A 15,928-nucleotide genomic window follows, 5' to 3' on the forward strand; every position below is an offset into this window, starting at 1 on the left:
ACACACAGACACCAGTGTGTTTGTGTATTTGTGTGTGTGTTTGTATGTTTTCCCAACTCAAGTGCTGATCTGATGTGACATTTTAAAGTCCAGGTAAACTGAAAGATGTCATTTTTAACCCTTTAAGATTGCATCCTCAGTTTTATTGTTCCCATATTTAACAATGTCTGACAAAAACATTCTTAAAAACTCAATTTCTTTGTATTTTTTATATCGAAATCCAATAATTTTGTCTTCCCGGAAAACAAAAAGTGAGAGAGAGACAGACGCACAACCAGCGGGACGTGATAATCCCCCTCAAATGCATTCAAACTAAAGTACCAAGCCTGTTTTTGAAATGTAAGGAGAAGAACGTGCAGATATTTGTGCAAAATGTAGGCGGTAAAAAAGTACAGATACCTGATAAAGCTCTGATGAAGCTGCCGCACCGCCCAACGAAGGCGGACCGCCGTAACTTTAATTTTGTTTTGAAACTAAATTATGACTGAAAATAGACTTTTAAATGTTTTATCTTAAATAATAAATTTGGTCTCACTCTGTTTAAAAAAGTCATAATTTATGTAACTCTATACAGAAATAATAGGTTAGACATGCTTGACTTTGTTCTTAATTACTCGTCTATTTCAACTCTTTATACGTGAATCAATAAGAAATACAGATTTTAGATTTTGATTTTCTCTAGACAGTCAGACTGCACTACCTTTATATCTGTTTATGGTAATACAAAGACAGAGTGCAGGAGCTGCAGTTTGGGGGGTCATAGGTCAAATAATTGGTCTTAATTTTAAAGCCATGAAAATGACTTAAAGAATACATACATTACATACATTTAAGCATATAACTTCTGCGGTTAGCCTCTGGAGGGCAGAATACCTTCTCAGCATCAAACAGCCGACCGACAGTGCGACTACCTGAAGAGAAAAGTGAGTGAATAATATCTCTGTCGACTGGATGTGTAACTGGCTGCAAACTTAAGGTGTTTGTTTTTGGGGTTTTATCCCCCAAGTGGTCAAAACCTCATAATGCAGCTTTAAAGTTTTGTGCTTTTCCAACCTGCGTCAGTCGTCCGTCATAAATACGACAACAGATCCAGATCATCGAAGATAGCGTGAGGACCTCGCTCTCGTTTTGGCACCAACAGTTTGTTTGTGACTCTAGCATTTAGAGCACAAACAAACACGGAGCTGCAGCAGACAATTGCACCATCGCTCCCCGCCCAACACACCCACACACCCACACACACACACAAACACACAAAACCACGCACATACAGGACCTCTTTTTGTCCACAGGCATTGTGGGAAACGGCCTCTCCCTCCGCCTGTCACAGAACGCAGTCTGTCCCTCTCTCTTTCTGTTGTTAAATAACATCCTGAGTCGTGTCTCAGCTCTCAGTAAACTGAGCACTGAAGTGGTCCCGCAGCGTCCGGGCTCGCAGGGGGCCCGGCCCTGCAGCCCAGGGTGCCATCGCCATCCAGCCAGGAGCTCAGAGAGAAACCTGTGTGGAAATTTCTGCCGTTAACGTAAAAATAATCAGTTTAAATGTAGGTAAGAAATGTGTAAATGTGAGCATCAGGCCAGAGAAAGATCAGCTTTCTGACTGTATTTTTGTGCTTTATACATTTATATTTTACTTGCACATTATTTTAATATCTTTTTATGCACCATTTAAAACTTTCAAAGAATAACTTTTTTCATTTGTAATCGTTTAATTTCTCCTTTTGGGGCCATAAACAGGATCCTGAATGTGGAAATATGCACAGTAAGAACTAGAGTGTGTGACAAAGGAAAATGCAAAACAATAAACTAAAATTAAATCTAATTACTAATAATAGTGGTAGAAAATATATAAAATATATAAAATAAAATAAAATAAAATATTTAAAAGTTGAATATGAATATAAAAATGACTAATTCTTATTTTCAATCTGCATTTGTGATTTTTAATTATTATTTAATGATTTCATTGAGTGTGAATTTTATCTCAGAGTTATTTTTATATACTGTTATTTTCTTTTATTTCCTGTGGAAATTAGTTGTCTGAACTTTGACCCTTCCTTACCTTCCGGGCTTCCGTAGCTCCTCCTGTCTTCCCCTCAGTGTGTTATTTATTTGATTGTTTTTGTTTTTGTTATTGTGGATAGCGTGTTTCTTTTCTTTAAGTGTAGGTGCAGTGATGTGGACATGAATTTCCCCCCTGGAGGACAATAAATCAAATTGAATTGAATTGAATATTGTCTTCTGCAGGAGCAAATAAATGCTGGTTAACAGTTCTGTGAGTCGTCCTCTATTCGTGCCGGTACAGCTCCCCTGTTTACTCCGTTTACAGGCCGGTCTTTACCGGTCCAATATGGCAGCGACGGACAATCTGGCGGCCAATGTGGCGTCGATGTGTGTACACGTCTATGCTCGGGACGCTCTGGATTACAGAGATCTTACAGAGAGTCTTCAAACACCCACCTCATTATCGCCACCTCCAAGATTTAGAGGAGGAAGACACACACACACACACACACACACACACACAGTGTAAATGTCACTATGGAGGCTGTTGTGAGTTTCCAGATGATGTATTTGTATTTATACACGTCGCATTGTCTCTTTTTCTGTTAGAAGAGATTTACATCCATCATATTAGAAACAATAAAAAAATAGAACTGAAAATGTACATCATACACTTGATACATATACATATATATATTCTGTTTTTTACATAGGTAAAAATGTGAATTATATAAAAAAGACAAACCAATGAATTCAACCTTTACTTTTTTTTTTTTTCTTTTACACAGTAATTATTTTCTGAAATCAGGACATAGATGAAGAGGAGGCTTCAGGCACTTTCCTTTAATAGCTGAAGTGGACGCAGGCCGAAGACGCTGCGTCCAACAGACAAACCGCTTTTGGTTCACTTTCCTCGCCACAGATAGAAAAGTAAACGTGGGAATCTTCTCCGCAACGAATGGCAGCAGTATCATGAAGCTTGACTGACAGGAAACACGGCAGGAACAGGAGAGAGAGGTGAGACAGGCAGACAGAAGGACGGACAGGACGACAGCTTTAGAACAGAGGCCTTCGCTCCTGATTGCTGCTCCACTGAGCCTCAAGTCTCTTTTTCAAATTAAAGATGTGACACAGACGAGTATTGGTGGTTTTGTATCTTGTCGACTGTAGAATACACATTGTCTTCAAATCAAACCATTAGTTTATATATATTATTATTATTATTGATTTCACACCTTCCAGGCAGCCATTGGTACAGATTGAAGTGTTCCTCTTGTGCGTTTAAAGGACCAAACCAGTGGTTTCCATGTTTTAACCCAGTGTGAACCACCGGCGACGTCACCCATTGGTTTGTTTTAAAGTTCGGCGTTATGGTCGTTGCCATGTTGGTGTTTTGCAGCCAGCGGAGGTCACGTGCTGCGAGAGCTGTCACGTCGTCCAAGACCGATGGCCAAGTCCGAAACAAGTGCGAGTGCAAATACCAACGAGTCTGAGACAACAGAAAAAAAACTGGTTTCAAGCCTCTTGCTCGTCAGAAACTCAGCTGAGACCAATGGCCGCCTCGGAGAAGGGAAATCAAACTAAGAACTGATGGTTTGGAAAATGTTCAGCAGCTTTAAGACACAAACTGTAGTTACACGACAAACTGTGAGAGCTGCTTCATCACAGCCAATGGTCGCACTTCGTTTAGGTTCGTAATCTCCGTTTAGAAAAAAGTAGTTTTTCACATGATCATGGAATTTATTACCTGCGACAAAAAGAAAACTTAGCGTTAAGTAAAGACAGAGACTAGAAAATGAAAGAAGAAAGAACGAATACGCTTTGTTCTTTGTAGTGATGAAGAGGTTTCCATATACAGAACTGCTGTAGCTTATTACACTAGTTTTAGCTTTGGGAGAATCGCATCCACTCAGTGTTCAGACCTCAGTATGTTAAAGGACCAGTGTGTGCGACTTAGTGGCTTCTAGTTGCAGATTACAACCACCTCGCCTCACTTTCTGGTGAACGCAAAACTCGTAAAAAGTCTAATCTAGAGACAGTTTAGTTTGTCCGTTTCTTCGGAGTAACTCTTCGGGAAACATCTGGCTCATCCTAAGGTAACACAAACAGTTGTTATATTCAGGTGAAAACACTAATGGAAACTATAAATATTATATTCCACTCCTGACAACAGATCCTGTTACACACTGGACCTTTAACAAACACTCACATGTTTCTGTGAAATGAGCACAAAATCTTAAAATGGAGGTTTAAGACTATTTGGACTGGATTCATTTGTTTACCTCCAAAGAGGTAAACAATCCTGATTATCTGTAATCAGAGGATGTGTGTTGCTTTATTGATCTCTAATGCCCGACCCGCCACTTATTGATTTTATTTGTTTAGTAGTTTAAGTATCGCTTTTATTAAATACTATCATTAGACCTGTAAAGTGATTTAATTTTTATTCCGTTCTGTCTCAATATCGTTTTATCAATCATCTGTGGAGCTGTATGAAAGCTGCTATAGAAATACAGTTTCATTTTATTGATTGATTGATTGATTGAAGGTGTCAGGGAAATAATCTAACAATATAATCTGACACAGATAGACAGATTTAATATAACAGGTAATATAGTTAGTATGTAGATCTTTCGATAGTTCTAGGTTCTGACTTTATTTGAATTAGTTTTTCTCAAACTTTATCTACATTTTCAGACTTTGTGCTCATTTCATAAAATCATTGAGTTCCCTTCAGGCTCCGGCTGAGCACCAACAAGACATTTACTAATTTTAAAACATTTTTAAAATCATTTTAAGGGGGTACATTTCTAAAGGCTAGTCGCATTTTGGCAAAGATTTTTTTGTTAAAAAATAGTAAAGAAATCTGTGGAGAGTTAATTTATAATGTCAGACTCAAATATTCTGACGCTTTTTAGTTATTTTTCTTTCTATTTATACCAATAAAAGGATCATTTTTGATATCCAGCCCTTCAACAGACAGTCTCAGATACATTCTTGATGAACCTCACACACACACACACACACTAATATTAAGTATCTGTCTTAGCTTTACTCTTACTTTAGTTTTTGTTCTCATCATCAAACAAATTCCGAACCACAAACCAGTAAAGACAGACCAGTATGACCAGTACACAACAAGACTAGAGGAGATAATTCAACGAGGTTCAACTGTGCAAATTGTGTTTAGTATTTAACTGCAAACATGGACGATCAATCTGCGTAAAACTAGTTCATCAGATTTAAATCCAACCTTCTGAGGAACATTTGTTACCTTGTTGTGTTTCTGGTCTATTCGAGACTGGGAACTGCCATCTTACTGGTTTATCTGTTCAGTTTGCTGGAAGCAGAGCAGCTTTCAGACCGGTTAAGTGCCTCTGCTGAAGATCGGGGAACCGCAGCTGCTGACGCGGTGCGAAACATTCATCTTAACGGCTGGAGTAACTGTGAAATCATAAAGAAAAAGTCCTGCTGGAGGCTAAAGAAACAGCTTTATCACTGAGAATTTAATGAGAGGATTGAAACTATTTGTAAAGGTGCGGAGCTGGTTTGCCTAGTTTAGCATTATGACTGGAAGCAGGGGGAGACAGTTAGCAGGGTTGTCACTTTTATTTGAAATTCATTCGTTCAACGTGACCATTTGTTTGCCTTGTGGTCCAGCAGAGAAGGGTCCAACTTTATAGGCTTGATAGATTAAGTAAAATTTTCTTATTTAACTTTATCTGTCTGCAGCTGGATTGCGAGAAATAAGCAATCCAGCTGCAGAATTTAAAAATGTTTTCCGACTTTCGTGAGGAAGGAGCACTGATTCAACAAGCGACCACATCACCTGGATCAGCCGAATGTGTCCGTACTCACCAGACGTCTGGGGGACTCTGACCCTATAATACAGGTAAATTCTGTTTGTTTCCCTCATTATAAGAAAGTTATGAGATGTGAATGAGATTTATAGAGCAAATTTCTGAACCTTTAGTATAACCTTTACGTTATGTTTCCCCGTGTGGTATCACACAGTTGTCCTGCGTGTCATTTTAAATTTGTTCAAACTTGATTGTTTTGGTCTTAAAAAAAAAAAAATATATATATATATATTTAAAGCTTCTATTAAATTCTTATAAATCAAGGTACGAACTCTTTACAAGCTTTAAGAGTTTGTGTGCTAGTAATAATGTTTAGCTAACAGCAGATGTAAGTCCGGCTAAAACCACAAATAGTTGTTTTTACATTTTTATATTTTTGTTTGTCTACAGATTAAACAAACTACATCACGATAACTTTTATATTTTTGAACTTTGGCTAGCAGTTTCCCCCTGCTTCCAGTCCTTATGCTAAGCTAGGCTAACTACATCCCGACTCCTTACACAGACATGAGATTGATCTCATCTAACTGAACTCACCGTTTAGGTTAAAATGTTTCGCAGCTGCAGTTCCCTCTACAAACACAACATTCATACTGACCTCACACAACGCTGAAAAAATGACATATTCAAGCCTTTAAAACACATGAGTGTAAAAATATAAAGTACCTGTTTATATATATATATATATCTATATATATATATATATATTTATATATATAATTCTATATAGAAATTAATATTCTTTGTTCGGTCTTTGTGAGAATTGGAAGCCATATTTGGTTCCCAATGTCACAAAAGACGTAAAAACAAAAAACAACAGGGAACCTTTTTTTTCTTCCATCTGTTGAGACAAAGTTCGTTTTCTCCTGCATCTGGAAATCGGAGACGAGACAAACAACAACAACAAAAAACAAAGTAAAAATCACAGCAGCCTCCGATTCCCTGCCTCCTCGAGTCCTTGCTGTCTCGCTGTGAGGAGGGCGGGGGGCCTGCGACGCCTCAGCCCACAGCTTTGTGTTTCCCGCCACAGCAGTGGCAGGCTACGCCGCAGCGGTAGCACGCCCTGAGGGGGGCGTAGCAGCACATGCAGGGCGCCAGCAGAGACAGGCCCACCAGCGCCGCCCAGCGCAGGCAGAAGCGCTCGTCACTGGTGTCACAGGAGCACGGGTCCGAGTAATCCCCCTCCGGGTCCGACATGCAGTGATACAGCAGGCTGTCCGCGCACCACATGAAGCTGACCCGCCTGATGCAGGTCTGAATGGGGTCAGGTGCTTCCTGGCAGCGGCCCCGCCCGTTGTCCTCATGGTTGAACATGTCCTGACAGTAAACGCAGCGCGAGCGCTCACCGTCCTCCTTCCGCCTCTTGCCTTTGGGCTGCAGGGCTCGCGGCTGCACCGTCACCACCGCTCTATGGCCGCTGCCCAGCTCCAGGCAACTGGGTTTGCCATCACAGACTCGCTGCACGTCGCAGCTCAGCGGGTACGGGTAGCTGTAGTCGTGTTTGGGCGGCTCGCTCTTTGCAAAATGTACGTAGGCGTCGAGGTTGTCGGACTGGGTGAGTTTGTCACGTGTGGAGTTGGCGTGGCGGTAGTCTTCGTAGCCGGTGAGCCAGGTGCGCTCGCGGGGGTTGATGCGTACGATTTCTTCCTCCTCCACCTGGAAGCTGACGTGACGAGGGAACATGTGGACCGCCTGCAGGGACACAGAGGAGATGGAAACTCAGAGGTCAGCAGAAACAAGGGAACACAGCCGCCAGTTGAGTTCAGTGAAACTGAAAGGGTTTGTCTAAGAGTGGGTCCCCATTTTGTTTATCACGTGCACATGAGGACACACATACAGAAATACACAGTGCTGCCCGAGGTCTCTTACTGTTCCACTGATCAACAGGTGGCGGTAATGAGGTAATGTAAGAAGAAGACTGTTAGCAAGTAAACACGGATGTAAACAATGCTAGAATTAAAATATTCAAAAAATCAGCTTTGCAAACGATTTATGGAGACGGAAATGCATTTAACACAGTGTGTTTGGATGAGTGACACTGAAAAAAAACTCCACCTTTAAGTCAAATCGTAACCATTTTCACAGGACATTTGGTACCTGATGATGAAGCAGTATTTTATAATTTTCTGATAACTTCACCAACTCTTTTACCGTCTGCAATCTACCTGCAAAAGGAGTCACGTTGACTTAGCCATTTGGAGTCTCTACTCACCTGGTCCAGGAAGTAGTGATCGGAGGGTCGGTGCTGCTCGTAAAAATGTCCCAGGATGCAGTGGTGCCGACGGGACTCACAGAAGTTGGGCGGGGCCAGTGTGTGCATCGCTGGCTCTCTCTTCTGGGACGAGTTGGACGAGCTGTCGGTGGCCGTCTGGAGGATGAGGACAGAGAAGAGAGGACAGTGTGAACAACCAGGAGGAAGGTTAAAGGGTCATTCTGTGAAGATGTGACGTAGAAGATGTTAAAACTTCCATTGTTTATGACCACTGAAAGGCTGTCTTGCCCATGTTGGCTTAAAAGTTGAACATCTACAATTCCATGACATCTGGGCGATCTCCATCTCTTGAGGAAGAGCATGTGCTCTGATTGAAAGCTCCAGAACAACTACTAAATAGACTTTGTGATGAGTGTTTTATTGACATATACTAAACCGTATCAATACACAGCTGTAAAACAACGATAATGCTAACGACCTGTTATGATTTGGCCCTAGACAAAACTGAATTGAATTTATTAACATCAGAAAGCTAATGTTAGTTAAACACTAGCGAACTAGCTAACTAATTATAATGTTTTGCTAACATTAGCTAACTTAACATGTGACAATATTGGTTTTATTTTCTAACCGTATACAAATTGTGGTTGTGTTTTGAACATTAGCCTAGCACGTAGCATATCTAAGTACAGGAAAGGAGGCAGTTGGCCGAGGCTCACTCAACCGTTACTGGCACAGAGCATTTTATGGAAATAATAAATCACAATTTTTGTCTCGTTTCTTTCAGCTCATGTGGCATATCAGAAGATCTCGGTTCCTCTCTGAAACCACCTGAGCTTCACTTCAATGTGTTCTGACCCTCCACCAGACTTCTGTGTGCAATTAGACAAAAAACAAGGGGGGGAAAGTAAGAAAAACCTCCAGAACCAAAGCAGTGTGGCAGAAACGTCTCTGAAGTCTTTGTGTTTTTATTGGGTCTGCGCTAAATGAATCCCAGCCCGGCCTTGCGGCCTGCGGCCCTGCGAGCGCTCTGCGCAGTGTGTCGGGTTGCGTCATCCTCAGGGTTGACACAAGCCACAGCTTTCATGTGGATCACTCGGATCACACAAGAAGACTTTTTCAAACACCAGAAACTTGAGGAACTGGAGAACCTGCCGAGAACAAACAGCTTTCACACATTTCTAGGTGCAGCTGTGCAGTTTTCAGGAAAAAGCTGTCATTATTTCTGACTGTTTTGCCTATGAAATCCCATTAATTCCTCGTGCAATGTGGGCATCTTCAAGGCCTAACAAACATGGTGAATACATTTCGCGCCCTTATAAAAGATTTGTTGGGGTCTTGCATTGTTTACAGGCTTTTCGTCTCCTCTTTTATTAGTGCCCTGATGCCCCCAACTATGTGGAATTGTATGACGACAAGTGTATTTAAACACTTCTACCTTCAGACAAGCTCAGCTACTTTGACTTGTGTTGCAGTTAATGTCCAGAAAGTAGAACCATGTCCTATTTTCTTCTTCTGTGTTGTGTTGCAGCTACCCAATTGTGGGCCACCCTGAATCAAAACAGTACTTTTAGCCATACTAATGGCATTGCTCTATTGATGTGGGTCAGTCCACCACTTTAGTCTAAACTGAAATATCTCACCAAATATTGGATTGGATTAGATTTTGGTACAGCTATCCATCGTGCCCGGAGGATGAATCCTACAGACGTTAGTGATGCCCTGGCTTTTCCTCTAGCGCCACCATGAGGTTGACTCTTTCAGATAGGGATGGATAGCCTTTTCATTCAGTGCGTACATACATTTATCTTTGTGAAATTTCAAAGCACCATGTTTATTCCCAATTTGGGCAGCAGGTGTTGAGATTTTTTATCTCCTCAAAAGTTTTAGACGGACCACAACTGCTGTCCTTAGTTTGGCAAAAACAGTACCAAATTTCTAACTCATTGAGAGTCATGTGAAGTCACAGACTGTTGCATGCCATATGTATACAACCTTGACATACCACCAAGTCAACGTCACATTGAAGTTTGACTCTCTTTCTCGTACGTCTGTCACAGTCCGTAGCCAGAAATTTGAAGTAAAAAAACCCTGCAGTTTGGAACATAGTGTGAACCTATCATGTCACCCATCGGTTTGTCGAGAACTGTTTTTAAGCTTTGAGTTTGGCGTTATGGTCGTCACCATGACAGTTTGTCTGAGCCAGCGGCAAGTTGAGCTTCTCTCATTGGCTGCACAGTTTCAACTCGTCCGTATCACGCTTGCCTGCTCACACAGGATCTGGTATTCCAGATAAACAGTAAAATGTGTTGTGAACAGATTTGAGGAGAGAAATAGTCAACAACAGAATCTGGATCCATATCTGATCAGCACTGCCTAGTTTGACAGTTTGATCTGAGTTTGGTGCGTTGAGCTGGACGGACTCACTGAGAATGAGGCGTCAATCACAAGGTAGCCCCGCCCTTGGAGCATACCCTGCCTTTATGGTCTGTTTACTCTAAATGGGAACCATCAGTTACTAAATGAACATCATGCATGTATTGGGAAGAAGTGACTGAAACTAGAACTGAGACCAGAAACTCATCAGGAAGCTGTTTACTGAGCTCATAAATCAACTGAGAAGTCGACTCATTTCTCCATAAGACTGAATGGTATCAGTGTGTTATTGCAATAATAGTCCAAAACATCAGTTCTTGCTCACTTCCATCGTGTTTGCAGTTTGTTGATCCCTCTCGGCCGCTGTAGAACTGGAACATGGTTGAAGACCATAGCTTTGTGTATAAGCATATATACTATAGCATGGTATTGATAAAACCCCAGAATAATTTAATTTTAAACTGTTGTGTAGCTTAACAAATTCTGAAATATTCAACCTGTGTTCAAATGTTGTCACATTTCTGTAGTTCAGGGCTCAAAATCTCCAAAGTTACATAACTACATCATTTATACTCCTGTTGTTTTCCTAAAAACCTCCGACAAACACATTCCACCAGTTCGTCCAGATCTACTTTGTTATTCGGAGCCTCCAGAGGAAGCACTGCATCATGAGGGGGAGGATTTTATCCACCCCTGACGGATTTTGATCTACATCCTCATTGTCCTCCGAGTCGAACTCCTCTTCCTCCTCCTCAGAGAGACTTCAGAGGTGTAGACAGGACGGATGGGAATGGGGGGCGGTGCAGCCACGTTCCCCTCAGCCGGCCCGGCTTTCCACTAAATGAGGCCAGCTATGTAAACAGGCGGCTCAGTGACGGATTACTGACAGGTCAGACTCTCTCCTCCGGCACTGGACATCCTGCGGAAACCATACACCCTGTTTCTTTGAAGCCGCTGGAAATAAGGAAACATTTTACTGGAAAGGGAAGCAGAGAGCAAGAGCCGGTCCCTTCATCAGACTGAGGATGGAGATCTGTTGATGCACTGTGTACAGTATATTCATGGGTTTGTTGGAGAGAGTAAAGAGCAGGGAGGACAGACAGTAAAGACAGATGTTACACAGTATCAGACCAGTGTACAAATTACACTGTGGCTTTCAGGGAGCCCTGTTTTTAGGGGGGTGGACCACATAGATGCATACACAATACACACAGAATATTTAACCTGGAACAAAATTATCCATTATTATTATTATTATTGTTTTTTATCATTACACACCTTCCAGACATCAAGACTGGTGCATATCACGCATAGATAGACATAATAAGATGAAACAGAGAAGACAGGGAGACTCCTCACGTCAGTTCGCTTTGCACAGAAACAAAAGGTAGAAACGTCCTCCAGAGAAACCAAACACAAGTTTCTGTACTTGAGTAAAAAATGTGTGTACTTTTGCCACCTTTGCACATGCACATTAACAACTGCTTCACTATTTCACAAACCTACTGCATCTATATTAGCAGAGGTGGTTGGTGTATTTTTCAGTCCCTCCAGGATTACGAAAAAATTACGATGTTTTTAGGTACTTTTATACAATTACATTCTGTGATAAAGTGAAAATAGCTAAAACTTTTTGTATAATTAATTAAAAATCGAAGGCAAGACTCAAACATTCCTATAAGGCTGGGTCATGCCTGTCCACTCAGAGATGTTCACGTGGCTGTTTCTTTAACATGTACGAACGTGGACGTTTTCCTCGTGTCTGCGTCTCAGACAAACTCCTAACAGAAAGACAGTGAGGTGTATATGTGTGTGCTGCTCCTGTGTCTGTGACAAAAACCAAACCCCAAACAGGACGGCGACGCATGTCCGGTCAAAAACACCACAGGATACCAAACTCTTCCTGTCCGTCAACCTTCCTGTCTAACACCCCATGAAGCGCACACGTAGCAAACAAAAGCAGCATCTCCTGTCTGAACCCTGAGCTCTTCCCTGCTCCCTATCTTCAAACATAAATGCTCCTGATACAAATGAAAGCTTGATAAGGAAGTTTCTATCCAGGAATGTGAATTATGATGCATTTGAAAATGACGGCTCCATATATATCCTCTACATGTCAACAACATACAGAAGGAATGAAATTGGCACTCAGAACTCGACCGTATCCTCATTGTCAGTGTTTTAACAGCTGGAGGAAGTTTTCTCACCGTGAAGACGTCATCGTCGCCGAGCTCCGCCTCGTTCTGCAGCGTGGATGAGGACGTGGTCGAACCTGGAGAACACACAGGAGGATCAGTACGATGGGAACTTTTTTATTTCACCAGCTGCTTTCACTACAGTTGGGACGCAGCAGTTTGCTGTACAAGGCCACAGTGGCTCTAATCACGGTCCAGGTCTGGGTTTGGCTATTTTCAAGTGTAGTGTAGCCAATGTGTTGCTGGCCAGCTAACAGTCACTAAAGGATGAAAGAAATAAAGCAAAAATATGGCTTTGGGTTGTGTCTTAAATTTACCAGTACCAGCCCAGTTCAGTTGGTCCAGGTCTTAAAGATGCAGGTCTGGGTTTAGATCTCAGTTTAGACCTCATATCAAAAGCATCCTTCACAAGAAGGTGGTCTACTTAAAGGACATAAGCTTCTTTACTGTCTTACTTAAGCATTCAGTTTCATCAGTTCTACACAGATAGGACGTGTTTAGCCTAGCTTAGCACAAAGACTGGAAGCAAGAAGGAAACTGTTAACCTAGACTTTGACTACAGTAACAAATAATGGTACTTATGTGGCCAGAAATCAGAACTAAAAGTACCTGTGAGTACTGGCCCATTTCAGGCCCGGTACTGGACTAATCAGCGTCATATGAGGAACTACAGGCAGCTACGAGCTGAGCTATGGGCGTGGTTTATTGGTGTATTCAATTTGAACTGGGAAGTAGGAGTCCTCCGTGGTTTCCGATGTTTGACTACGTTATGGTCCGTTGATCCGACTGGTTGAAGTTTGCACAGAACAGATTTGATAGATGGTCCATTCAATCACCTGGCTAGGAGTTTTTGAAAAGCCCTTTTCCAAACAGACGACTTGACTTCCCAGATGGGTCTGAGTAACAAACCACCTGATGCAGTCAGATATATCAGGTGTGTATGACATAAACAATTATTTGGCTATTTTAAATACGCTTGACTGCCTGTTCCTCTGTGAGCACTGAGATTACTGATCAAGTTCTGTAGTTTGCAGTAGTGTCACTTAAATAAAGTGTGTGGGTTCTTAGTCGCTCAGTTGTGAAGCTACAGTTAAGTGTGCGACCAGTGCGTACCTTCTGTCAGGTCCTCGAGGGCCTTCCTCACCCCGCGGTCGAAAGCCCTGGCGTCGGCCGGACTCTGGAAGGTCAGACCACACTTTCTGTTGTCCACCTTCCAGTGGTGGAACGTCGGCGTGGCCTTCGTGTAGACCAGATCCTTCTTTAAGAAACACTCCAGAATCACCTGGGCACAAGTCAAACAAACAAGATTAGACGACCTGAATAATAAACGCGTAGTTCAAAAGAAAGTGAACGCAACTCGACCAGGCGCTTCTAACAAATATGTGTAATATGTTCACAAATTCTGTTCACACAGTATTTTTTCTCAGCATCTAACCACTGCACAGAAACATCAAGGGAGGTCGAATGAAGACACTCAATGCGGTTTTATCACAGTGAAGTCTTTGACATGTTTACATCCACATGGCAGAATTGGTCTGACCCATACACTCTGCCCAAATACAGCAATGAACTACGGTCCAGAGGTGGTCCAGATCTGGTAGCCACATATGGCCCATGACATATCCATATCTCTGGCCTATGTACAGACTAGTTTCATCAGTTTTTTGGCAGAATTTTCTCATTTAACTATTTTTCTAAACATAACTGCCCCTGCAGTGCTGACAAGGGAGGAAAGTGAGACAGTTGGCTGAGATGTGGTTATTTCATGGGCCATAAGTAGCTACCAGATCTGGACCACCTGCTGACTGTTATTCATTGCTGTATCTGGGCTGAATTTAAGAGGGTTGTATGGGCCGACACTGGGCCAGACCAATTGATCCTTCCTAAGTCCCACTCCTTGTTTCTCTGTGCTCCAATAAGAGTTGATCGAGCCTCGATCAGAACCTCGGTCAACTTCCTCCTTTCCTGTACTTAGATATGCTATCTGCTAGGCTATGTTGAAAAGACCACATTTGGAAAATGGTTAAAAGATTTCATTTATTATTAGCTAGCTTGTTCTGATAGGTAATGTTAGCAAAATGGAAACTAATTACCATGCTAATAATTCAAATAGATTAGCTAGCTAGTTAGCTAGTGCTAAAATTAAGATGTGACTGCTGTTTATGTCAATCTATCTTCAAAATGTGGTTTTATTTTCAGCATAGACAACGCTAGCAGATGGCATATCTAAGTACAGGAAAGGAGGAAGTAGGCCGGAAGGACTTAGGAAGGGTCAGTTTTTCTCTGTAGGGATCAGTTATCAGGACTACTGAGAAGAAAGAAAAAAGCCATGTAGAGAAACTGTTTGATCATCAGGTGGTTTCAGGGAAATGAAGTGCAGAAACATGACAGCGAGCTCAGTAGACTCAGTAAGAGAAAACATCTCATTGTCTGTATTCCCATAAAATGCTGCTGGACCGACCTGCTTGTCTTTGAGGCGTTCTCCGTGGATGAGGAAGGTGTTGCGTCCCAGCAGTTCGGTCGGCAGCAGCCTGCACACGCCCACTCTGCTCAGGCAGCCGTCCTGCGCCAACCAGCCGCCGCTCGAATCGTCTCTGGTCATCACCACCGCTTTGACGCGCACAATGTAGCTGTCACTGCAACGCGCGAGAGAAGCAGTTAGCAAGACGGCCAGCTGAGGGAACCAAAACACATTTTCCCAAGAATTTACTTTTTGCTATTTTGAAAACAATTAAAATCGATATGAATAATGACTTTCACCATCAGATACTCTGCGATGAAGAGAAAGCTCTAAATGCCGCCATAGCAAAGCATGATAGAAGAGATCCAGACACAAAATGTTTAGAAAGGTTCAAACACACTCCAGAGTTGATGCTGCCTACATGAAGCTTTCACTGTGCATCTATAGTAACAAGTAATAAGTACACAACCTGTTGAATGATGTAGGATGTAAGGATTGTATGTATGGAGTCACGGTTCGGTCCATGCTGCCGCACAAAGGCAACACAAAATGTAGACTGATGCAGAACTCACAAGTGTGAGATATTTTTTTTTTTAGCTGTTAGCAACGTGTGCTTAGGTTAGCACACAAAGCTGATGGGTGTGCAAGTTTTTATTTATTTACACAATAATACAGAGCAAAATACATACATATAGAAGACAGTATTTACAATACAAGAGAGGAAGGAAGCCAGTCCCCTATTTTAGCTAAATAAAAATTTACAAAATGACATTATTACACAACAAAAACAAAACAAATCAAAGAAAATCAGTTGGAACTC

General features: G+C 41.8%; 1 protein-coding gene across 1 annotated transcript; it reads right to left on the reverse strand.

The window, feature by feature from the left end:
- Positions 1 to 2,567: 2,567 nt before the first annotated feature.
- On the reverse strand, positions 2,568 to 15,283 carry spred2a (sprouty related EVH1 domain containing 2a; the record flags this gene model as incomplete). The annotated part of the gene is given in 5 exon segments (XM_035659679.1): positions 2,568 to 7,556; positions 8,077 to 8,232; positions 12,660 to 12,724; positions 13,761 to 13,929; positions 15,109 to 15,283. Coding segments are annotated over 5 exon segments (1,258 nt in total), but the record flags the coding sequence as incomplete, so codon positions are not given.
- Between the last annotated feature and the right edge of the window lie 645 nt (positions 15,284 to 15,928).

Source organism: Morone saxatilis, unplaced genomic scaffold (genome assembly GCF_004916995.1).
Source record: "Morone saxatilis isolate NCDOM2014 unplaced genomic scaffold, NCSU_SB_2.0 Contig17, whole genome shotgun sequence".
Taxonomy (NCBI): Eukaryota; Metazoa; Chordata; class Actinopteri; family Moronidae; genus Morone; species Morone saxatilis.